Source organism: Phalaenopsis equestris, unplaced genomic scaffold (genome assembly GCF_001263595.1).
Source record: "Phalaenopsis equestris unplaced genomic scaffold, ASM126359v1 Scaffold000600, whole genome shotgun sequence".
NCBI lineage: Eukaryota > Viridiplantae > Streptophyta > Magnoliopsida > Asparagales > Orchidaceae > Phalaenopsis > Phalaenopsis equestris.
The window spans coordinates 692,764-713,289 of record NW_018165040.1 but is presented as its reverse complement, the minus strand read 5'-3'; the positions used below and the strand labels follow the sequence as shown (position 1 = coordinate 713,289).

At 37.1% G+C, this 20,526-nt stretch overlaps 2 protein-coding genes and 1 non-coding gene across 4 annotated transcripts; 2 read left to right on the top strand and 1 right to left on the bottom strand.

Annotated features, from left to right (window-relative positions):
• Positions 1-1,760: 1,760 nt before the first annotated feature.
• Positions 1,761-1,833, top strand: TRNAF-GAA. Its single transcript has one exon. It is a non-coding gene; the product is annotated as a tRNA-Phe (tRNA).
• A 2,088-nt stretch (positions 1,834-3,921) lies between these two features.
• On the bottom strand, positions 3,922-19,448 carry LOC110029658 (ras-related protein RIC2). The gene is made up of 2 exons (XM_020732051.1): positions 19,126-19,448; positions 3,922-4,625 (listed from the first exon to the last, which is right to left on the bottom strand). Exons 1-2 carry the CDS (start codon positions 19,344-19,346, stop codon positions 4,193-4,195), a joined length of 654 nt encoding a protein of 217 aa, XP_020587710.1. The 5' UTR covers positions 19,347-19,448; the 3' UTR covers positions 3,922-4,192.
• LOC110029659 lies at positions 6,127-8,019 on the top strand. Of its 2 annotated transcripts, none has more exons than XR_002294562.1 (2): positions 6,127-6,846; positions 6,921-8,019. XR_002294562.1 is itself a non-coding variant. In XM_020732052.1 (2 exons), the coding sequence occupies exons 1-2, from the start codon at positions 6,468-6,470 to the stop codon at positions 6,950-6,952; spliced, it is 390 nt and encodes a 129-aa protein (XP_020587711.1). In that variant the 5' UTR covers positions 6,127-6,467; the 3' UTR covers positions 6,953-8,019. The 2 variants fall into 2 exon arrangements, 1 of the variants encoding a protein (XP_020587711.1); XM_020732052.1 differs by having other exon boundaries at positions 6,942-8,019.
• Positions 19,449-20,526: the final 1,078 nt, after the last annotated feature.

Genomic DNA, 20,526 nt, shown 5'->3' with positions numbered 1-20,526 from the left:
ATATATATATATATATATATACATATGTGTGTGTATCTACATATGTGTGTGTGTGTGCGTGTGTGTGTGTGTGTGTATATATATATATGTTGATGAGTAATGAGTAGTATTTTTAAAAAAATTTAATTGATGACAAAACTAATGACAAAACTAGAGAGAATTATAATCAATTAAAATTGGAATAATAAATATATTAAATTATATTTACATGATGTTTTAACATAAATAATAAGATTTAAATCTTGCCCCAGACCTTAACATCATACGACTGGATGATTAGCATTGTCAAAATAATTTTTTGTTCGCGAATAGCTCATTTCGGCTCATTTAGCAAACGAGCCGAACACAAACACATTTTTTTGGTTTGAAATTGATGCGTGCTAAAAAATTCGCGGCGGTAAAGTAACAAATTATCGTCTTAGCGTTGTACGAAAGTTCAACACACACACAAATGAAATTGATGACTCTACTGATGAGTCTAGAAGTTTTTACGTGGAAAACCCGTAAGGGAAAAACCACGGGGTCTGGTCCAGTTGCGGAAATCCACTATTGATTGATGATTACAAAAATCCCTTGTCTCACAGACGAGAAATGATAACTACATTTTTCAAGGTGCAACGTCGACTGACGACGTCCGGTTTATGGTGATCGAGGACGGTAGGTGGAGGTCGACGACGGTCGGCGGTGATCTTTTGAGGTCGGTGGTGGTCATCTCAGGTTGGCGGTGGTCGACGACGGTCGGCGGTGGTCGACGACGGTCGGCGGTGGTCGACGACGGTCGGCGGTGGTCGACGACGGTCGGCGGTGGTCGACGACGGTCGGCGGTGGTCGTTTGAGGTCGATGGTGGTCGATGACAGTCGGTGGTGGTCGACGACGGTCGACAGTGGTCATTTAAGGTCGGCGGTGATCAACGACGGTCGGCGGTAGTCGTCTGAGGTCGGTGGTGGTTGTCTGAGGTTGGCGGTGGTCTGCAGCTTCTCCTCAAGACCTCAGTCTCTCTCTAGACTTTCTTTTTTTCTCATGAGAGGGATGAGGCTCTATGTATAGTGTTCTGGGTGCAATTAATGCAGGAATATGAACCATTTTGATCAGACGGTTCGGTAAGCCTTCCTTGATCATATAACATTTAATAGACATTTGAGTGTCTTAATGATGTCAGAATTGAGTGATCTTGGGCTCGTTAGATTCATCTTGTTGAGCCGCTCGATTTAAGTATAAACTTTTTAAGTATTCGATTTAAGTATAAACTTGTCATATTTGACAGTCGTTTAACTTTCCAAATGTATTCATAAATCTTATAATTGTAAATGACTTTATTTGGGCTTGATTTAACTTGGATTGTGTGACTTGGATTGTGTACTTGGATTGTGTTAGTTTTTATATCATTAGGTCCGTCTCATTGAACATGTCAGTTTGACTATAAGTTTGCTGAAATCTGAGCTTTGGATGACTTTTTTTCAAGATTTGAATGTTTCTTGCTTAAAATATCACTCAAGATTCATGGTATATCAGAAATATAAACGAGCTAAACACAACTAGTGATATTTTTTGACAAGCCGAATATGAGTTGTTCCTGGGCTCGGTTCGCCAATGCCAGGTAAACATATTCATCAAGTCATACTTTATAATTTATTACTTTTTTTCCAAAATAGAATTAATAATAATTATAATAATCGATGCGTAGTTAGGAAATAATACTTAAACAAAAAATTAGATATTTAATATTTATTAGGCTTTTATTTAATAACGAATCAACAATGCGGGGATAGCTCAGTTGGGAGAGCGTCAGACTGAAGATCTGAAGGCCGCGTGTTCGATCCACGCTCACCGCATAGCAGCTTTAATTTTTTCTTTTTTCTTATTGGAGAACATGAAAAATCTTATCTTCGTTTTGCTAAGAGAAATATTAATATTAATTCCATTTAAATCTGATTTAAATAAAATTTAATTTAAAAACTTGCGATTCACATTCGATATAAATGACTTTTTAATTTAAAGGGTTAATTCATTTTAAAAATAGTTACACAATAAATACAAAATTAATTAAAATTTTCTTCAAATTATTTTTTTTATTTCTCCCTTATGTATGATAAGAGTCACTTCTGCCTAGGTGTTGTATTAAAGAGGAATTTTGGAGTTTGAAAGAAGAAATATGATATTCTAAGGGACGAATAAGTCAAAATAGTGGTAGCGATAATCCGATCACACATTTCAAAACATGACATTGAATTTAATAATTTGAATCCGATGACACATTTCAAAATAAAGGATTGGTCGGTCAATAATGAATACCTAAGATATTGATGATGATTCAACTCATGATGGTGAATATATTGATATTATGATTTGGTTGAGGAAATAAATTACAATGCTTTGGTTGAGAAGTAAAATAATACTTTCGCACGAGTTTTTTTCATCTTCATCTTTATGTATTTCATCAATGCTCAATGAATTGTGTCATTTAGTATAAGTCGAAAAGAATATTAAATATTATGTTGTATTGTTGCGCTGTGAATTGCTTTTGTGTTATTATTATGTATTTTCTTGAGGTATTTGATTAGGCATGATTTTAAGAGTTCTTCTAGATGATTTTTATGTTGTTTTATTTTTCGATATATACTGGTTTGATAATAGAAGCTGAAAGGCAACCAAGATCTCATTTTTTATGTGTCTTTTATCCTCATATACGAATGATTATGTATTTTCTTATGTTCATTATGAGTCCTCTTTTTTTTATTTACTTGCTATGTCACACATATACTCTAATTTTTAGATTAAACATTTAACTTTGAATTCTCAGGAAATATGAGTTATATGTCACGAACAAATAGTCCAACATCGGTTAAGTGTAGGGCCGAAAAACAGTATTTAAGTCTTGTATTGCCTACATCTCTTAAGGGTTATTTTGGGAGTTGACAAGTGATATCAGAGCAGATTACTGTCTGTCATGTGTGTTGACTCTCCATGGTTCACTGGGACCCTCGGTGGAGCTGATCCGTGACGAGGGCGTCACATGATTCGGTGGAGGAGAATGTATTCGGTGGAGGAGAATGTCCCGGATAAATAGTCCCACATCGGCTAGGTGTATGGCCGAAATACAATATTTAAGTCTTGGGCTGGCTGCCCACCTCTCTTAAGGGTTCTTTTGGGATGTGACATATAACTATGTACTGCAATTGTAGCATACAATGCTCCGAGTATAATTCCAAAAGAGATGCTAGTTATGAGAGAAAATTCTATGTGTCTTAAGAATATAACAATTGATGACTATAAATTTTTTAAATGAGCTTGTAGTGATAATGAGGAAATTCACTTCAGATGATAATCCTGTCTCGAGAGAAACTGAAGAAGAAAAATCTCTAAAAGAAACGTTTGAGCATGAAAGTCAATATTATATAAATATTACTTGTTATTATATATTTTATTATTCTATTATTATGTGTTAAATGATTTATTGCACTTAATGTAATTGAATAATGAACTTCCGACTTTTCAACTGTTGAAATTTATTTCTATTTTGGTGTTTGAATTATTCACGAAATCACGGACTTACAACAAACATATATTGATAAAGGCATTAATTTCTTTTTTTTAGAAATAACTGCAGCACGACAAATCATTCAAGCAAACACTAGTTTGCTATCAATAACTTTCGAACAACTTATCCCGAAAATAATTGAATAGTTGCTTACTCAATATGCTGCAACTGCCCCAAACAGACTCTAAGGCAACTAGTAAAACTAGAAACAATATCCAGCTAATCTGATCTACCGATCGAGCGATTTATCTTCAACAACAAAATTAAATTCAAGAACAAACACATACAAATGTATTCTTGAATCAAAATAAAAGGACCAGACGAACAATAGAAATCCACAATGGGGAGCAATTCCACCAAACAAAATCAAACTAGAAGAATATTATACAAATGAAAAACTCCTCCCCCAAAGCACAACTCCAATCAAAATAACAAGATGGCGTCCACATAAATCAGAATTTTTCTACAATATTTTCACTACAAATCTTCCTTGAAACTACCAATCCATTCCTAAATCACACAGCCGCATCAACATCAAAGATGTTTACAATTCAAAAACACATTAGAAAAAAGTTCCAAAATAGGAAAATACAAAGAAACTAAAAACAAATAAAGCCATATAATAATATTACTTCCCACAACATTTTCTAAGCTCAACTTGAGCAGCAGCCAGCTTTCTTAAGAGCAGACACATCATCCTTAACATTAATCTTCTCCCCTTTGCCGGGAACAGAACTCGTGCCATCATCACCCGAATCAATTATCTTCTTGCTCACAATGCGGTAGATCTGCGTTAAGACCTCGGCGAAAGCGTTCTCGACGTTGGTGGCTTCGAGGGCCGAAGTCTCCATGAAATAAAGGGATTCTTTCTCCGCAAAGGCTTTGCTGTCTTCGGTGCTGACGGCGACGAGATGACGTAGATCGGATTTGTTTCCGACAAGCATGACAATGATATTTGGATCGGTGTGGTCCCTTAGCTCGCGCAGCCATCGCTCTGTGTTCTCAAAGGTGGCGTGCCGAGTGACATCGTAGACAAGCAATGCGCCGACGGCTCCCCGATAGTAAGCACTCGTGATCGCACGGTACCTGCATGGATGGGGATGATATTGAGGAAGAAGAAGCATCAGCTGGAGGTTTTGAGATGGTCTAAATCTGCATCTAAACAAATAAGAATGAAAAAAAATATATTTACATACATGCCACTCAATTCTTATGTATTTACATATCTAGCACCTATACTTCAATTTTTGAATACATGCTACCTTGCTTAAGCATGAAATGATGTATACCACAAAGTTGAGCTAGCGGTATTTTTTTGCGAGGAAAGATTTGGGTAGTATTAATGTACAAATCAAAGTTTAGGCATTAGATATGTAAATACATCAGAATTGGGTGCCATGAATGTAAATGCCCAAAAAAAAAAAACCAATATAATCTCATTGTTATAAAATTTTCATTGTAACTTCCTTATTGTTTTTTGTACGAATAGAGATGTAAGAACTCTATTTGTAGATATGCCAATTGAATGCATTGGAGTTGTATGGTACCATAATGTTGAAAGTCAGGCAAATATTCATAATAGAAGACAAATCAAATAATATATACATTGGAATAATGCACCTGGCTAATGTGTTTGTAATTTATGTCTTATTCTATTTATTATAAATTCAGCTTATGTAATATTTGTATTGTGTGTTGGTAGCCGGGTACTATAAATACTCTGTATTTGTTTCAAGTAGTACTCCTGAATTCCTCTTCTCTATTCTTCCTCTTTTACCGCCTCCAATATCTGTCTTTCTTCTTTCTTTTCACATGGTGTCAGAGCTTGGCCTCGCAAGAATCTTTCAAAATCCTTCTTCAACTGGGTTTTTCTTGCCAGTTCATCTAGCTGATACCTTCATCAACACAATTCTGAATTTCTTTAAGTCGTCCACAAATCTTGAAGCAGATCCTCTCGCCTGCTCTTCCTGATCTTCTTCAGCAAATCTTTCCAGTTCACTTGCTGAATTTTCTCTTTGTTTGGTTTTCCGGTCATGGAAGAATCAGCCACCACAAACGTCCTTGACGGACTTGAGCAACTCAGAATTTCAGATAATCTCATCCCACCCTCCCTCAAATTCTTTATGGCCAATCTATAGTAGGGCTATCAAAGAAGCTCGTTGTTCGCGAACAGTTCGTGTTCGGTTCGTCAAGGATTTCGTGTTCGATTTGTTTCTTAAACGAACCAAACACGAACAGTGATGCATTCGTTTGTGTTTGAATCCTTATTGTTCGAAATATAAAATAATTTAAAATAATTATATATAAAAAATTTATGATATTTAAAAAAATTAAAATTTATAAATTATAATATATAATAAATTAATAATAATAATATATTAATATATTGTATTAGTATTATACTAATATAGATATTATATATTTATATAACATAAGTTATATATATAATATATTATTTATATATATTAATATGAGGGATGTGAAACTCGCTCGTCGTTCGCAAGCAACTCGTGTTTGGCTCGTTCGTTAAAAAACGAACACGAACAGTGACTTCACGAACAATTTCGAACGCGAGCTTATTTCAAACGAACCGAACACGAACAGAAGCTCTGTTCGTTCGTGTTCGGTTTGTTTACACCCCTAATCTGAAGTCTACGGTACCAAACACCCTCACCGCAGAGAATTATCAGATGTGGCACTCTCAGACTATTAAGCTGACTGAAGCCAATGGCTTCTTGGGATTTCTTGGCGGCACCGTACCATCCCCTCCGCCCATGATCCTCAACACTTCTGGTGTATCCTCTCCCAATCCTGTTTACACCATCTGGCACCTTATTGATCAGAACCTGGCGGCAGAACTATTTCTCCCACGAACTTGCCCTGTGTTCTTCATCTTGAAACCAGCACGCCATTTGGAATGCCTTGGAAATGCATCATCAAACCACTAATCATTCTCGCATTATCCGGATAAAGAACGAGCTACACAACGTATCGATGAACATGCTCTCAATATCTGAATACCTCATGCAGATTAAAGCCACTGTTGACAACATATCGGCAACTGGGTCTCATGTTGATGTCGAAGATATAATACTTTACATCTTGAAGGTACTTCCTACAACATATTGTTTGTTCACGACCTCCATCCGTACTAGATCAACTCCTATCAGTCTTGATGAGCTATATGCCATCCTAATTAGCGAAGAGATCAATCTCCTCATTGAGCAAGCTGCTGTCTCCACCAAAACTGATCCTCATCAAGCCCTGTATTCCGCCAAAACCAAGAACAGATACTACAAGGGTAAAGGTAAAAACAACACTCATAACCGCACAATAGATCCTCCAAATTCCACTCAATCTTCTAACCGACTGACATGCCAGATATGCAATAAATCTGGACAGCTTGCCTCTAACTGCTGGCATCGTCTGAATATTCAATATCAGCCCAAAACTTCTCATGCGGCATATATTACGTCCTCCATTCCTTCAAGTCGCCAGAATGGTATCAAGATACCGGGGCAACCTTGCATCTAACTTCAGACTACAAACAACTTCAGCATCCCGAGCCGTATCATGAGCACGTGACTATTATGTTCGGTGGTCATACCGTTCCCATCAAATACTCTGGCTCCGGCATCTTACCATCCCCGACTATCAAGGCTATTTCATACACATCACATCTCACATAATCTGATTTAAATCTCTCAGTTAACTCATAACAATAATTGAGTGATAAGTTCTTATGCTCATGGCTACCAAATCAAGGACCGCATGACTCAACAGCTTCTCCTTCAGGGTATGCGCGCATTCATGATCTCTATCGCATTCCCAATAATCATCAAGCTTTAGCGGTTGTGGTAGCTTCCTCCACCCAGTGGCATCGGCGCCTTGGATATCCACATCAGCAAGTCCTTCAACCCATCTCTCAACGGCAACCACATTTACGGATTTCTTCTCATTTTTCTGTATGCAATTCATGTAATAGTGCTAAATGTCATCACTTCCGTTTTCTAATTCTACTAGCAGGCATTGTATTCCATAAGCATTGATACATAGTGATGTATGGGGACCACTCCCATGCCTTAACTTTAAGGCTACAAATATTATGTGCTTTTTATTGATGATTTTTCTTGGTTTAGTTGGATTTATCCAATGTTTACAAAATCTCAAGTTCTTCAACACTTCATTAAGTTCAAACATGAAGTTGAACTTCAGTTTGACTACATATTTAAGATTCTTCGTACAGATTGTTAAGTTGGAGCCTGATCCACGCCTCATTCTCCCGCTCCCGACTCTCGCTTTCGCCAGTGATTCGCGAACTACTCTGTCACGAAGCGAAGCTTCGTTTCGGACCGCTCCTTTGTCGCGAAAGGTCGCGACTCCTCCTGCTCCCACTCGATCGCAGAACTGTTCTCGCCTACACCCGTTCTCGCTTCTTGTTCGTGATAAACGCTTCGGATGTCTCTCGTTGGGTCAAGAAGTATCGACAGACCTTTTTGATGTTCTTCTTCGATTTCCTCGAGATAGAGGAAGGTTTCCATGGGGCAGTGAAAGAGAAGTGCAAGGAGGAGTAGTTCCTTGCGGTAGAGGAAGAAAAAGGAAAAAGAAAAATATTGTTCTCTCTAGGCTTCTTCTTGGTGGTTTGTGGCAGAAGAGAAATTAGATTTATTTCTCTTGTACGCGTTTCTTCTTCGGTGTATCTCGGTGTAAAGAGAGAAGAAGAGAGAGAGATCAACGAAGAGTGAGAGATTCGTCTTATAAGTCCAGGTGATCGACTGATGTAAATTTCCTCAAGCAGTAAAATCTTTTGCAACTTCGTGGACGTAGGTAATTTGTCGAACCACGTAAGTCTGTGTGTTCTGTTGTATTACTGTTTTCTGGTGTGAATTAATCTCGTTCCATGTTTCGCTTCGTGATCGTTCTCCTGTTTGATTTATAGATATACCACATCGACTGTTGGTATATATCCCACAACAACAACTGATATCAGAACTTTGTTCAGATCTGAGGAAGAATGATGGCTGCAAATGAAGTAAAGGTTTCATGAATCGAGAAATTTGATGGCACAGATTTTGGTTACTGGAAGATGTAGATAAATGACTACCTCTATGAGAAGAAACTTCATCTTCCATTATTGAGGAAAAAACCTGAAAGAATGGATGAGGCTGAATGAAATTTGTTGGATCGACGAATTCTGAGGTTATTCGATTGACCTTATCGAGGTTCGTTGCACACATCGTCGTCAAAAAAATGGAGAGGACGCTGCCGAGTTCATAGGAGCCTTATCAGGTATGTATGAAAAGCCATCGGCGAATAATAAGGTGTACTTGATGAAGAAGTTATTCAACTTCAAGATGACGGAAGGTGTTTCTGTTGTTCAACAACTGAATGATTTCAATACTATCACAAATCAATTGTCGTCTGTGGAAATTGATTTTGATGATGAGATATGTGCACTGATCTTGTTGGCTTCATCGTCAGATAGTTGAGAAGTCATGAGGATAGCAGTTAGCAGTTATGCAGATAAATCTAAATTGAAATACGATGATATTTGCGGTTTGATTTTGGCTGAGGAAGTTCGCAAGAAAGATTCTGGCGAAGACTCACGTTCAAGTTCGACACTAAATGTTGGGAGATGACATGACAGGAACTCAAGTATAGAGAGATCAAAATCAAAGTTTAGTAAGCAGAAAACTTAGTAAGCAGGCAACCTGCTGGAATTGTGGCAAGGCTTGTCACATAAAGAAGAACTGCAGGAATCCTAAGAAGATAGAGAATGATAGCGCAAATGTGGTATCTGAATAATCACATGATGCACTATTGTTAGCAGTTCATAGTTATGTTGAAGATTTGACATTGGATTCAGGGGTTTTGAATGTGATAGGAAATCTAGTAGAGGTCATAGTGCAGGGCAGTGATGGAAGTGAAGGGGAAAGTGGGTCTGGGGCACCCATTCCTATTGGTCCACAGACAGATGTTGAAGAATCACAGAGCCATGAAGAAACTTTGCAAGATGAAAGTTCGAGCAAGTGGGAGCTGACAGAACTTCCACCAGAAAAAAAGGCATTGCACAACAAGTGGGTGTAACAAGTGAAAACTGAGCGATATGTCAGTAAGAGGTACAAAGCTAGACATGTTGAAAAAAGCTTTAAGCTGAGGCAGAATGTTGCTCATGCAGTGGGAGTTGTAAAAAGAGACAAGAGTGACCCAGAAAATAGCTTGGAGGTGCAAAGCTATGAGAAGTTTGCTGATATGTTGACTGAGGGTGTTACTCTTGAGAAACTGAAGTTGTGAACAGCTTCAATTGGTCTTCTAGAGTGAAAACAAAGGCTTTGAGTTGCAGAGGTAGAAAATTCAAGTTGGAGGATTCATTGTGGAGGATACATGTTTGAAGAAAAGAGCGACGGAGCAGTGGAAGAGATGAGTTTGAGGAAGGAGATGTTGTAGCAGGTGTATCGGTCTCCAAGTGGTAAATTGTTAAGTTGCAGCCCGATCCACGCCTCATTCTCCAGCTCTCGACTCCCGCTTCCGCCAGCGATTCGTGAACAGCTTTGTCGCGAAGCGAAGATTCGCTTCGGCCCGCTCCTTTGTCGCGAAAGGTCGCGACTCCTCCAGCTCCCGCTCGATCGCGGAACTGTTCCCGCCTACGCCCGTTCCCGCTTTCTGTTCGTGATAAAAGCTTCAGATGGCTCTCCTTGGGTCGAGAAGTCACGACATACCTTTTTGGTGTTCTTCTTCGATTTCCTCGGGATAGAGGAAGGTTTCCACGGGGCAGTAAAAGAGAAGTGCAATGAGAAGTAGTTCCTTACGGTAGAGGAAGAAGAAGAAGAAGATTATTCTCCCTAGGCTTCTTCTTGGTGGTTTGTGACAGAAGAGAAATTGAGTTTATTTCTCTTGTACGTGTTTCTTCTTCGGTGTATCTCGGTGTAGAGAGAGAAGAACAAAGAGAGAATAACAGAGAGAGCAACGAAGAGTGAGAGATTCCTCTTGTAAGTCGAGGTGATTGACTGGTGTAAATTTCCTCATGTAGTAAAATCTTTTGCAACTCCGTGGACATAGGCAATTTGCGAACCACGTAAATTCGTGTGTTCCGTTGTGTTGCTGTTTTCTGGTGTGAATTTTTCTCGTTTTATTTTTTCGCTTTGTCGATCGTTCTTCTGTTTGATTTATAGATATACCACATAAGTTGTTGGTATATAGACCCACAACAGCACAGATAACGGTGGAGAATATATTAGTCGTAATTTCAAGAGCTTCCTCACCAAGCATGGCATTATTCAACAATTAATTTGTCCTTACACATCACAACAAAATGGGATTGTCGAACAAAATCATCGTCACATATTGAAAACAGCTCAAACTTTAAAGATCGATTCACAAGTGCCTTCATTGCTTTGGCTTGAAGCTACGAATACTGCCACTTATTTGATAAATTGCCTGCCTTCCACAGTAACAAATAATGTTTCCCCCTATCAGGTTTCTATATGGTGTTGCCCCTTCTTACATATAGCTCAAATTGTTTGGTTGCCAATGCTTTCTATGGCTTCCACCTGCTCAACACCACAAACTAAAACCACGATCCAAATCGTGTGCCTTTCTCGACTATCCATCCAATATCAAAGGATATAAATGCTTTGATCCAACAACGGGCAAGATGATTATTCCAGACATGTTATCTTTAATGAGCTTATCTATCCCTACCAATCTACCTTCCAATTCTCTAGCTTACCTACCATATCTCCCTTTGCTCCCCACTTCTTCTCGTACCAACTTCCACCATAAAAACTCCATTTGCTATCCCGACCCTGATCTCTCCTCCTACACTCTCATTTGCCCAGATTCAACTTTGACTGCTCTGCCTGCTACCCCTCAATAACTAGCCTCATCTTTCTGTCGTGACTCCAATAGCTCTCAACTCGTCATTCAGTTTCCTCCGCGACACAGCATGCTCACCCGCTCTAAGACCGGTCGCCTACCAAAGCGGGTGATATTTGAATTGATGCATGATACCTCTCTTTCAATTGAAACGCGAACCTTCAAGCAAGAGGTTAAACAACTACACTGGAAGCAGGTTATGGATGATGAATATAATGTCTTACAACAACATCAAACTTGGCAACTTGTCCCTCCTCCCATTGGTCAACCAGTCCTCGACAATAAGCGGACACATAAAATTAAACATCACCTTGACGGTTTAGTTGCTTGATACAAAGCACGCTTATTAGCTTTGGGATATCATAATGTGTTTGGTCTCAATTAAGCAGATACATTCAATCCCGTTGCAAAAATTCCTACTATTCGGCTTCTCCTTATCATGACTCTTCACAACAAATGACCTATCTTTCAAATGGATGTCTCCAATGCCTTCTTACATGATCGTCTTCATGAAACGGTCCATATGCATCAACAAACGGGTTATCAAAACTCTACCTATCCCAATCAGGTGCGCCTATTGCAAAAATCTATATATATGGACTGAAACAGGCTCCACGATAGTGGAATGCTACTCTTACCACTCACTTAAATTTGGTTTCATCGCAAGTGTGGCTGACCCATCTCTTTACATTTATCATCATAATTCTCATCTCCTTTATCTCCTTCTCTATGTAGATGATATCCTCTTAACAGGCAATGACATCGGAGTGATACAACAATTTCAAAAAGAATTACAACATCATTTCTCTTGAAATTTTTAGATTTAGTCATAACTTTCCTTTGGACAAGCACCACTTATACTTGATATGGTTATCATCTCAATCAAACTAGCTATATTCATGAAGTTTTACGCCATGCAGGCACGACCACATGCAAACCAGTTCCCACTCCATAAACTATCTCTACTGAAAGTATCTCTGCCTCTTTTGAGCCCTTTTGTACTCCCTCATTATATCGACGACTTGTAGGCTCTTTACAGTACCTTACTCTCACCATACCGGATATCATGGTAGCGGTGAACTCTATCTCTCTCTCTCTCTCTGCATCTTCAACAACCATTTCAACCTCATTTTCAAAGTCTTAAACGTCTCTTCCGTTATCTACATGGAACAATTGATTTTAGTCTCCCATTTCAATTCGGATCCATCAATCTTCACGACTATGTTGATGAAAGTTGGGCTATTGATTTGCATGATAAAAGATGCATCATTGGATATTATACCTTTATAGGCTCTAATCTTGTAAACTGAAGCCGAATACTGAGTCATAGCTTCAATGGTGACCAAATTTATATGGCTAAGGAGGCTCCTTCTAGATTTTCCAGTCGTCAGTTCTCAACCTACTACAATTTACTGCGACAATATGTCTGTCATGGCCATTGCTCAAAATCCTATCTTGCATGCACGCACGAAGCATATCGAGAATGACTATCACTTCATTCGTGATCACATCCAGTCTCATGAAATTACTCTACAATATCTGCCCTCTAATGATCAACTTGCGAATATACTCGCTAAGGCTCTTTCAATTCCACGGTTTTGCACTTTAAGGGACAAACTACGATATCTCCCAAGGATATCACTAGTTTGAGAGGGACTAATAATGCACCTGACTAATGTGTTTGTAATTTATGTCTGAGTCTATTTATTATAAATTCAGCTTAGGTAATATTTATATTGTGTTGGTAGTCGGGTACTATGAATACCCTGTATTTGCGACTTATGTGTTTGGAATAATGCTCTTCCTGAATTCCTCTTCTCTGCACTTCCTCTTTACCGCCTCCATTATCTCTCTTCTTCTTCCTTTACACACAGGCTTGGTTACGAAATTATGTGTTAAAAGGAAAGCACGGAGAGTGAATACAAAAATAAGTATAATCGCTTTAATTATATTCTCATGATTTCATATAAACTTCAGCTACAGTTGCATGTGTTGTTAATATCAAAACACAAATTATATATACTCAATAAATGATACATCAAAATCTAATATGCATGTAAAGGTATTAGTCTATAAGTTTCCTAGATTAAGACCTTATGCACCACTTCAAAAGATAATTTTCTAATGATAGTGCTTTCAGAATTTTTGTAAGCAAATTCAATTGTAGGTTATAATTAATCCAAATTTTATAAACTCATGACAGTAAGATGATGTAGCAAATTCTCATAATCCTATTTGCAACTTTTATTTAACAATCTATTGGACGTGAAAACAAGATGAAAAATTTAGTTGTGTTCCAACAAATTTTCATAAAAATTCAGAAAGTAACGTTCAAAACTTGCATCCCTCTCTGATGCAATGGAAGTGTCAAACAATGTAAGCAAAATATTTTTAAGGACAATAACATACAGACCACCCGAATCTTGCTATTTACAAATCAACCAACCTTTTTAATCCATTTTTCAAAGTCTCACTCAAATATCAAATTTCATGGTAAAACCCCAACCCAAATTTTTCATTTTTATCAAATTCTTCAATAGTTTGATCACAGCGCGCATAAATCTATCGGTTCGGTAGTTCAAAAAAATCACCTAGGTGGTTAATTTGTAAATATCAATGTTTTGAGTGGTCTCTATGTAATTATCCCAAAATTTTATTAAAAAATAACTACATGAAATGGGAGGCATAAAAAATTTTAGTGCGAGGAAAAATATGTTGTTTAACGAAACCTATAAAATACAACAAATAAGGAATCATGCCCATGAGCAATTCTAAAATCCATGTTCATGCCTAGCCACAACAAATTAGGCATAGGTAGAGGAGTATATTTCATAACATTTTTTTTTTATTTGACAAGTTTGATATTTGATTATTATTAAAGCGACATCTTTCCTAAGTAGAGAGCAAAAAAATCTTTCCTCTACAAAAAATACTCATATCACATTCTACATGACCAATTAATTCTCCATATTAAAATTTAAAAAAAAAATTACAAAAAAAATATGTAGAATGCATAGTTTTTTTTCGAAGGAATCTATTAGGTAGGGTGTAAAATCTATCAACAAAGTCAAATTTTGCACGGATGCCAACTAAGAAAAATACCAAAGTGAAGAGAGAAAGAGACACTCCACACGAAGAGCATAAGGATTTATGTGATTCGACTTCAACCAAACCTATTTCAACAAAAGAGACGAGAGGATGGCAAGACAAGGACAAAATTTAATGAAAGAGATATAATAGTCAGGCTAAATGGATATCCTCTAGTACATGATTTTTAACAATATGTATCTAGTATAATGATGATGATATATTATATTATAAAGATTAGTTGTAATATCACGTTTTCATCATGAAAGGAGTCGTTCAAGTGATGTACTTTCATTCCATGCAAAGGTGGGGAAGTAGCGGTAATTACAATATTAAAAAATATCAATGCAAAAGTGGGTATGCAATGTATTGATTGCTATCTACGCAACAAGGCATGCAATATAGGTTTCATATAAGAGAGAAATATTCAAAACTCGTGTAATTTAGGGCCTGTTTGAGGCAGCGCAGTTGCTACGGGGAAACTGGTTGTTTGTTTATTGCAGCTGTGAGATAGCTGGTTCTGAAAAAATGACAATTTTGTCTCTGTTTAGTAAATTTGTTTATAACAGAACTGTGACACACATATATTTGATACTTCAAAAACAGAAATTCAGTTTGGAACCGTACAAAAAATCAAATACACAACTCACTTAATAGCGAGCCAAGAGTTCAAGAAAAAAGATAAGAAATATTAAAATTACATTTAATAAAATGATTAAATTGTTTTTAACATGCAGGTTGTGTATGTCCCGTGCCACAACGTCCTCCAGTGTGTGTGAGAAATATACTTCTCTTGTTATCAGAATAACACAAGTAGTACCACCAGTTAATTTCAATGATTGGGAATAACAATATGCATATTTGCAACTAGCTGTGATGCAAAAAAAAAATGTGAAACATTACACACATAACTGTCTCATTCTTTCTTCTTCCATGACTCATTTCACAGTGTGTGTGAGAGAGAGAAATATACTTCTCTTCTCATCATAATGTCACAGGTGGTACCACTAATAAATTTTAATGACATGGAATGGTATTATGTGTGTGAGAGAAATTTCTCTATGACTCGTTCTTTCTTCTTCTATGACTCATTTCACAGTGTGTGTAAGAGAGACAAATATACTTCTCTTCTCATCATAATGTCACAGGTGGTACCACTAGTAAATTTCAATGGCATGGAATGATATTATGCATATTTGCTACTAGTTGTGAGGCCAAGAAAAAAAAAGAAAAACATAGCTTCCATCACTATCTCATTCTTTCTACTTCTCTGCCTCATTTCACAGTGTGTGTGTAAAATATACTCCTCTTATTATCAGAATGACTCAGGTGATACCACTAGTAAATTTCATTGGCTTCGAATGAAAATAAATAAATTTTCAACTACTTGTTATGCCAAAAAAAAAAGAAACATCGCTCACATAACTGTGTCATTCTTTCTTCTTATATGACTCATTTTACGGTGTGCATGTGAGAGAAAATTTACTTCTCTTCTCATCAGAATGCCACTGGTGGTACCACTAGTAAATTTCAATGGCTTTGAATCAAATTAGACGTATTTGCTACTAGTTGTGAGACCAAAAAAATAAGAAAAACATAAATCACATCAATGACTCATTTTTTCTACTTCTCTGTCTCATTTCTCAATGTATGGAAATATACTTCTCTCATCACCAGGATGCTTTGGGTGATATCACGAGTAAATTTCAGTAACATTGAATGAAATTATACATATTTGCTACTAGCAGTGATGCAAAAAAAAAATCTAGTAAAGATCCACCACACCCAAACCATCACCATATAGAAGCATCAAATCAAAAAAATACATTTGAATATACACAGTGCAGAGCAACGAGAAATGAAAATGTAAATATAGGGAGAGGGGATATCACAATAATGTAGACTTCGACATGTTGGTTAGGGCAGAAGAAGAAGAAGCTCCGTGGGAAATAGAAAGAACAAAAAACAGGAATGTGGGGTTGAAATAGGGATATGAGCGTAAAAATCTTCAGAATAAACGCGGGCCGCGAGTTTGATCCGACGGCCCGCTTTTCACTGCGCGATGGCAACGCCGCCGCGGATGGAAAGTCGCCCCGAACGATGAAATATCGTGGCCCCCTATCACGACACGCTAAAAAACCGCTCCAACCGGGGCCTTAGTCCACTCCTAGTGTTTGACATCCGAGGAAGTCCAAAAGTCAAGTTTAAATCAGGGTAAATGCATGGGAAGATGATGAATCAAGCTTAGGTCCACGGAACCTTCACATGACTTTTCATATTCAAGATGCATGCATAAAAGCTTTATGTGACCTATGTACTCATGGGGCATTTACACAGATAGCACACAATTGCTATGTATTTACATATCTCACATCCAAACTTTCATATTTACACACAAAGCACTCACACTTTTAATATAACATAAACAGGGCACTATTCTCAGTTTTTAGAAGTGAAATACACATTTTAATGCATAGATTTAATTAAAGCACCAAAGGGATATGTATGTAAATATGAAAGATTAGTTGTGAGATATGTAAATACAAAAGAATTTTGTGCTATGTATGTAAATTTCCATTTATTCAATATGCATGCATGAAATATTGATTAATGCATCTGTAGAAAACAATGTTCATTCCCCTAGCCAAGTTTTAAGCACATGAAGATGTGGCCACTCTAAACATAGAGGTCACGCCCATAAGTGGATGCATGCATTCTCCATTGGTGACTAATTCATGCACCAAATTATTGCGGTCCATGGCTTTCTCCTTCCTATTTTCATATGATTTCATGATTCATATATTAGAATGATAAATTATGCATGAAATGAACATTTAAGATCATGTTATGAATATATAAAATTTGAGAAGTTTTATCTTCTATTATACTAAGCTTGGTGGTTGTTTCTTCATATTGGTTTGGTAGCCTTGCCATCCAAATTATTTGTTGGATATTATTTTTTTGTCCACTTCCTATTCATCTATTTATAATCCTACTATACTATGGCAGCTTCTGTCTTTCTTCTACATCAAATACATGCAACATGAATGTGACTTTGACTATTGACAAATTATGTTGCCTTACTTCAATGGGAGATTGTACTTAGATCGCTAATTTCACATTCCACACCAACCTTCAAATGTTCCATTTCTCAATGTGACTCATCAAGCTTCTATATGATGTCTCCTACAAGGTACCTAAAAATACATCTATATATATATATATAATTTTTTTTTGGGCGACAAGAGTGCATGAAAATCAGACTCTATTAACGTCTAATCTATTTATCACTGTAATAGATAGCAATTGGCCCTCTATTTGGGGAACATTTAAACATCATGGAAGGGAATTTATTTCTGTAATTAAACATGATTAACATTCACTCAAAGTCACATGTGAACCCATGTGATCTTATTTAACATTATTTGAGTAACATCAGCAAGAAACACCCCAATTTGTTTACCGCAAACTAAAGTGGGGCCTTGTTGAAATTTCAAAAAAAGTGTTTGTAACCAAAATGTATTTCTCACTATCATGGATAGCAATTGGTAATCTATTTGGGAAACATTTAAACATCATGGAAAGGAAATTTTGTAATTAAAGATGATTAACATTCACTCATAAATTTACATGTAAACCCAAGTGATCAGATTTAACAATATTTTAGCAATATCATCAATAAACATATCCCAGTTTGAATCCCGCAATAAAAAATGGGGAACTTATTCAAATTTCAAAAAAAGTGTTTGTGACCAAAATGTAGCAATTTTAAGAACTTGAACCCACATGAAATACGAACCATACCTTAAACTCAAATGTAATTTGTACTAACTAACAAGTGAAAATCTTGTTTTGAGAATTAAAAGAGTAGAACTACTTTCCTCAAATGTAACAATTGATTGCAATAAAGCCTACAAAGCAAAAGGCATAGAAAAGCAATTTATTTACATGAGATTTATACCTGCGTTGCTCAGAAGTTTATTTAAAAAAAAAAACCTTTTAAATGGAATAGAAATCAATGATATAAAGGAATTGATGCCACATATGTTGTATGTGGTACTGATTTGATTGGTATCAGGACTGGGGAGAAACATTTCTAATTCTAAGCAAGCATGATGCATACATTTCACTACAGCGCACTAACAATCACAACATACCCAAAAGAAACAAAATTTTCTTTCTTTGGGAAAGTTGAAATTTTAACTCCACATTCCAAACATGTTTCTTTCCTTAACCAACGATTCAAATCCTAACAACAAGTTTCATACTCTGATCTTGTACTTCTCTAGATCCGAGTTCACTACAGCCAAAAAAATAAAAAAATAAAAAAATTTCAGATCCTCCCCGCCATCATAAACCCGAATCCATGAGCCGTTTATCAAAAAAACAATAAAATATTTAGATCTACACCCACAGGCACCAAATCCAAGCTTATAGCCGTGAATCATAGCTCATCGACTCTTAAACAGATCCATTACAGATTCAAAATCCTAAGAAAACCAAATGCAAGACTCACTAAACCAAGATCCGCAAGCGATCGCACTCAAACAACTAAAAAAACAGACGTGGAAATGCATAAAACCAGATCAAGGAAGCAAGCAAGATCAGAAAGCAAGTGCTCCACCTTTCCTGGCCTGCGGTGTCCCAAATCTGCGCCTTGATGACCTTGCCATCTACATTGACGCTCCTGGTGGCGAACTCCACCCCAATGGTGGACTTTGACTCTAGACTGAACTCGTTCCTCGTAAACCTCGAGAGGAGGTTCGATTTCCCCACTCCCGAGTCCCCGATTAGCACCACTTTGAACAGGTAGTCGTAATCGTCCTCTGCTCTGTACGCCGCCATTGCTCCTCTCTCTCTCCCTCTCCCTCTCTCGCCGCGGGGGGAAGCGAAGTATTTGTGTGGATTCCTCCCGCGGCGGATCCGTTCGAAGAGAAAAAGGAAAGAGATAATGGCCGCGCATGGAGGTGGGGGACGGTGGAGAGCTGGAATTACGAAAAGGCCACTGAGATTAAGTTGTAATTTATAGTTAATTAGAGGTTAATTTGGGTAATTTGTTTTGTTAGTGGATGTGGGAACTCGCACTTGGCGCTTTTTAATCGAGTGTGATTAAATGCCAAAAATTTAAATTGTAAAACCTTACATAAATATCACATTACTTTTATGTATTTATATGGGAACTTTAGTTTTTTTTTTTTATTATTTAAAATACTCAACTGTATTTTTAGGAGTTAATATTAATGATATTGTTGTGCTATGTAGGGGTGTAATGTAAACGAACCGAACACGAATGCACGAATGAACAGAGCTTGTATTTGTGTTCGGTTCGTTTGAAATTTAGTTTGTTTGAAATAAGCTCGTGTTCGAAATTGTTCGTGAAGTCACTATTCGTTTTCATTTCTTCATAAACGAGCAGAACACGAATTGTTCGCGAACGACGAGTCAGTTTGACATTCATAATATTAATATATATAAATAATATATTATATTAATTATATAACTTATATCATATAAATATATATTATAAATATTAGTATATTATTAATCTAGTATTGATGTGTGCTAGAAAATTCGCAGCGGTAGAGTAATAAATTATTGTCCTAGCGTTATATAAGGATTCAGTACACACTCAGATAAAAGGGAAAATAATCAGTGATGACGTCATAAGTTTTTACGTGGAAAACCCGTAAAGGGAAAAATCACGGTGTCTGACCCAGTTTTAAAAATCTACTATATGTTGATGATTACAACGGCCTTTTGTCCCACGGACGGGAAAGGGATACTAGGTTTTCAGATTACAGCATTGTCTGAAGGTGTCCGGTCAACGGCGGTCGGCGATGATCGACGGTGGAAGACGGTCAGCGAAGATCGACAGTAGTCGATGGTGATCAATGGTAGTCAACGACAATCGATGAAGATCAGCGGTGGTAGACGGAGGTTGGTGGTGGTCGTCGACGATCGGTGTTGTCATCGAAGGTCGAATAGCAGGGATGATGTTGGACTTGAGCTCTTTCTCAAAGTCCGA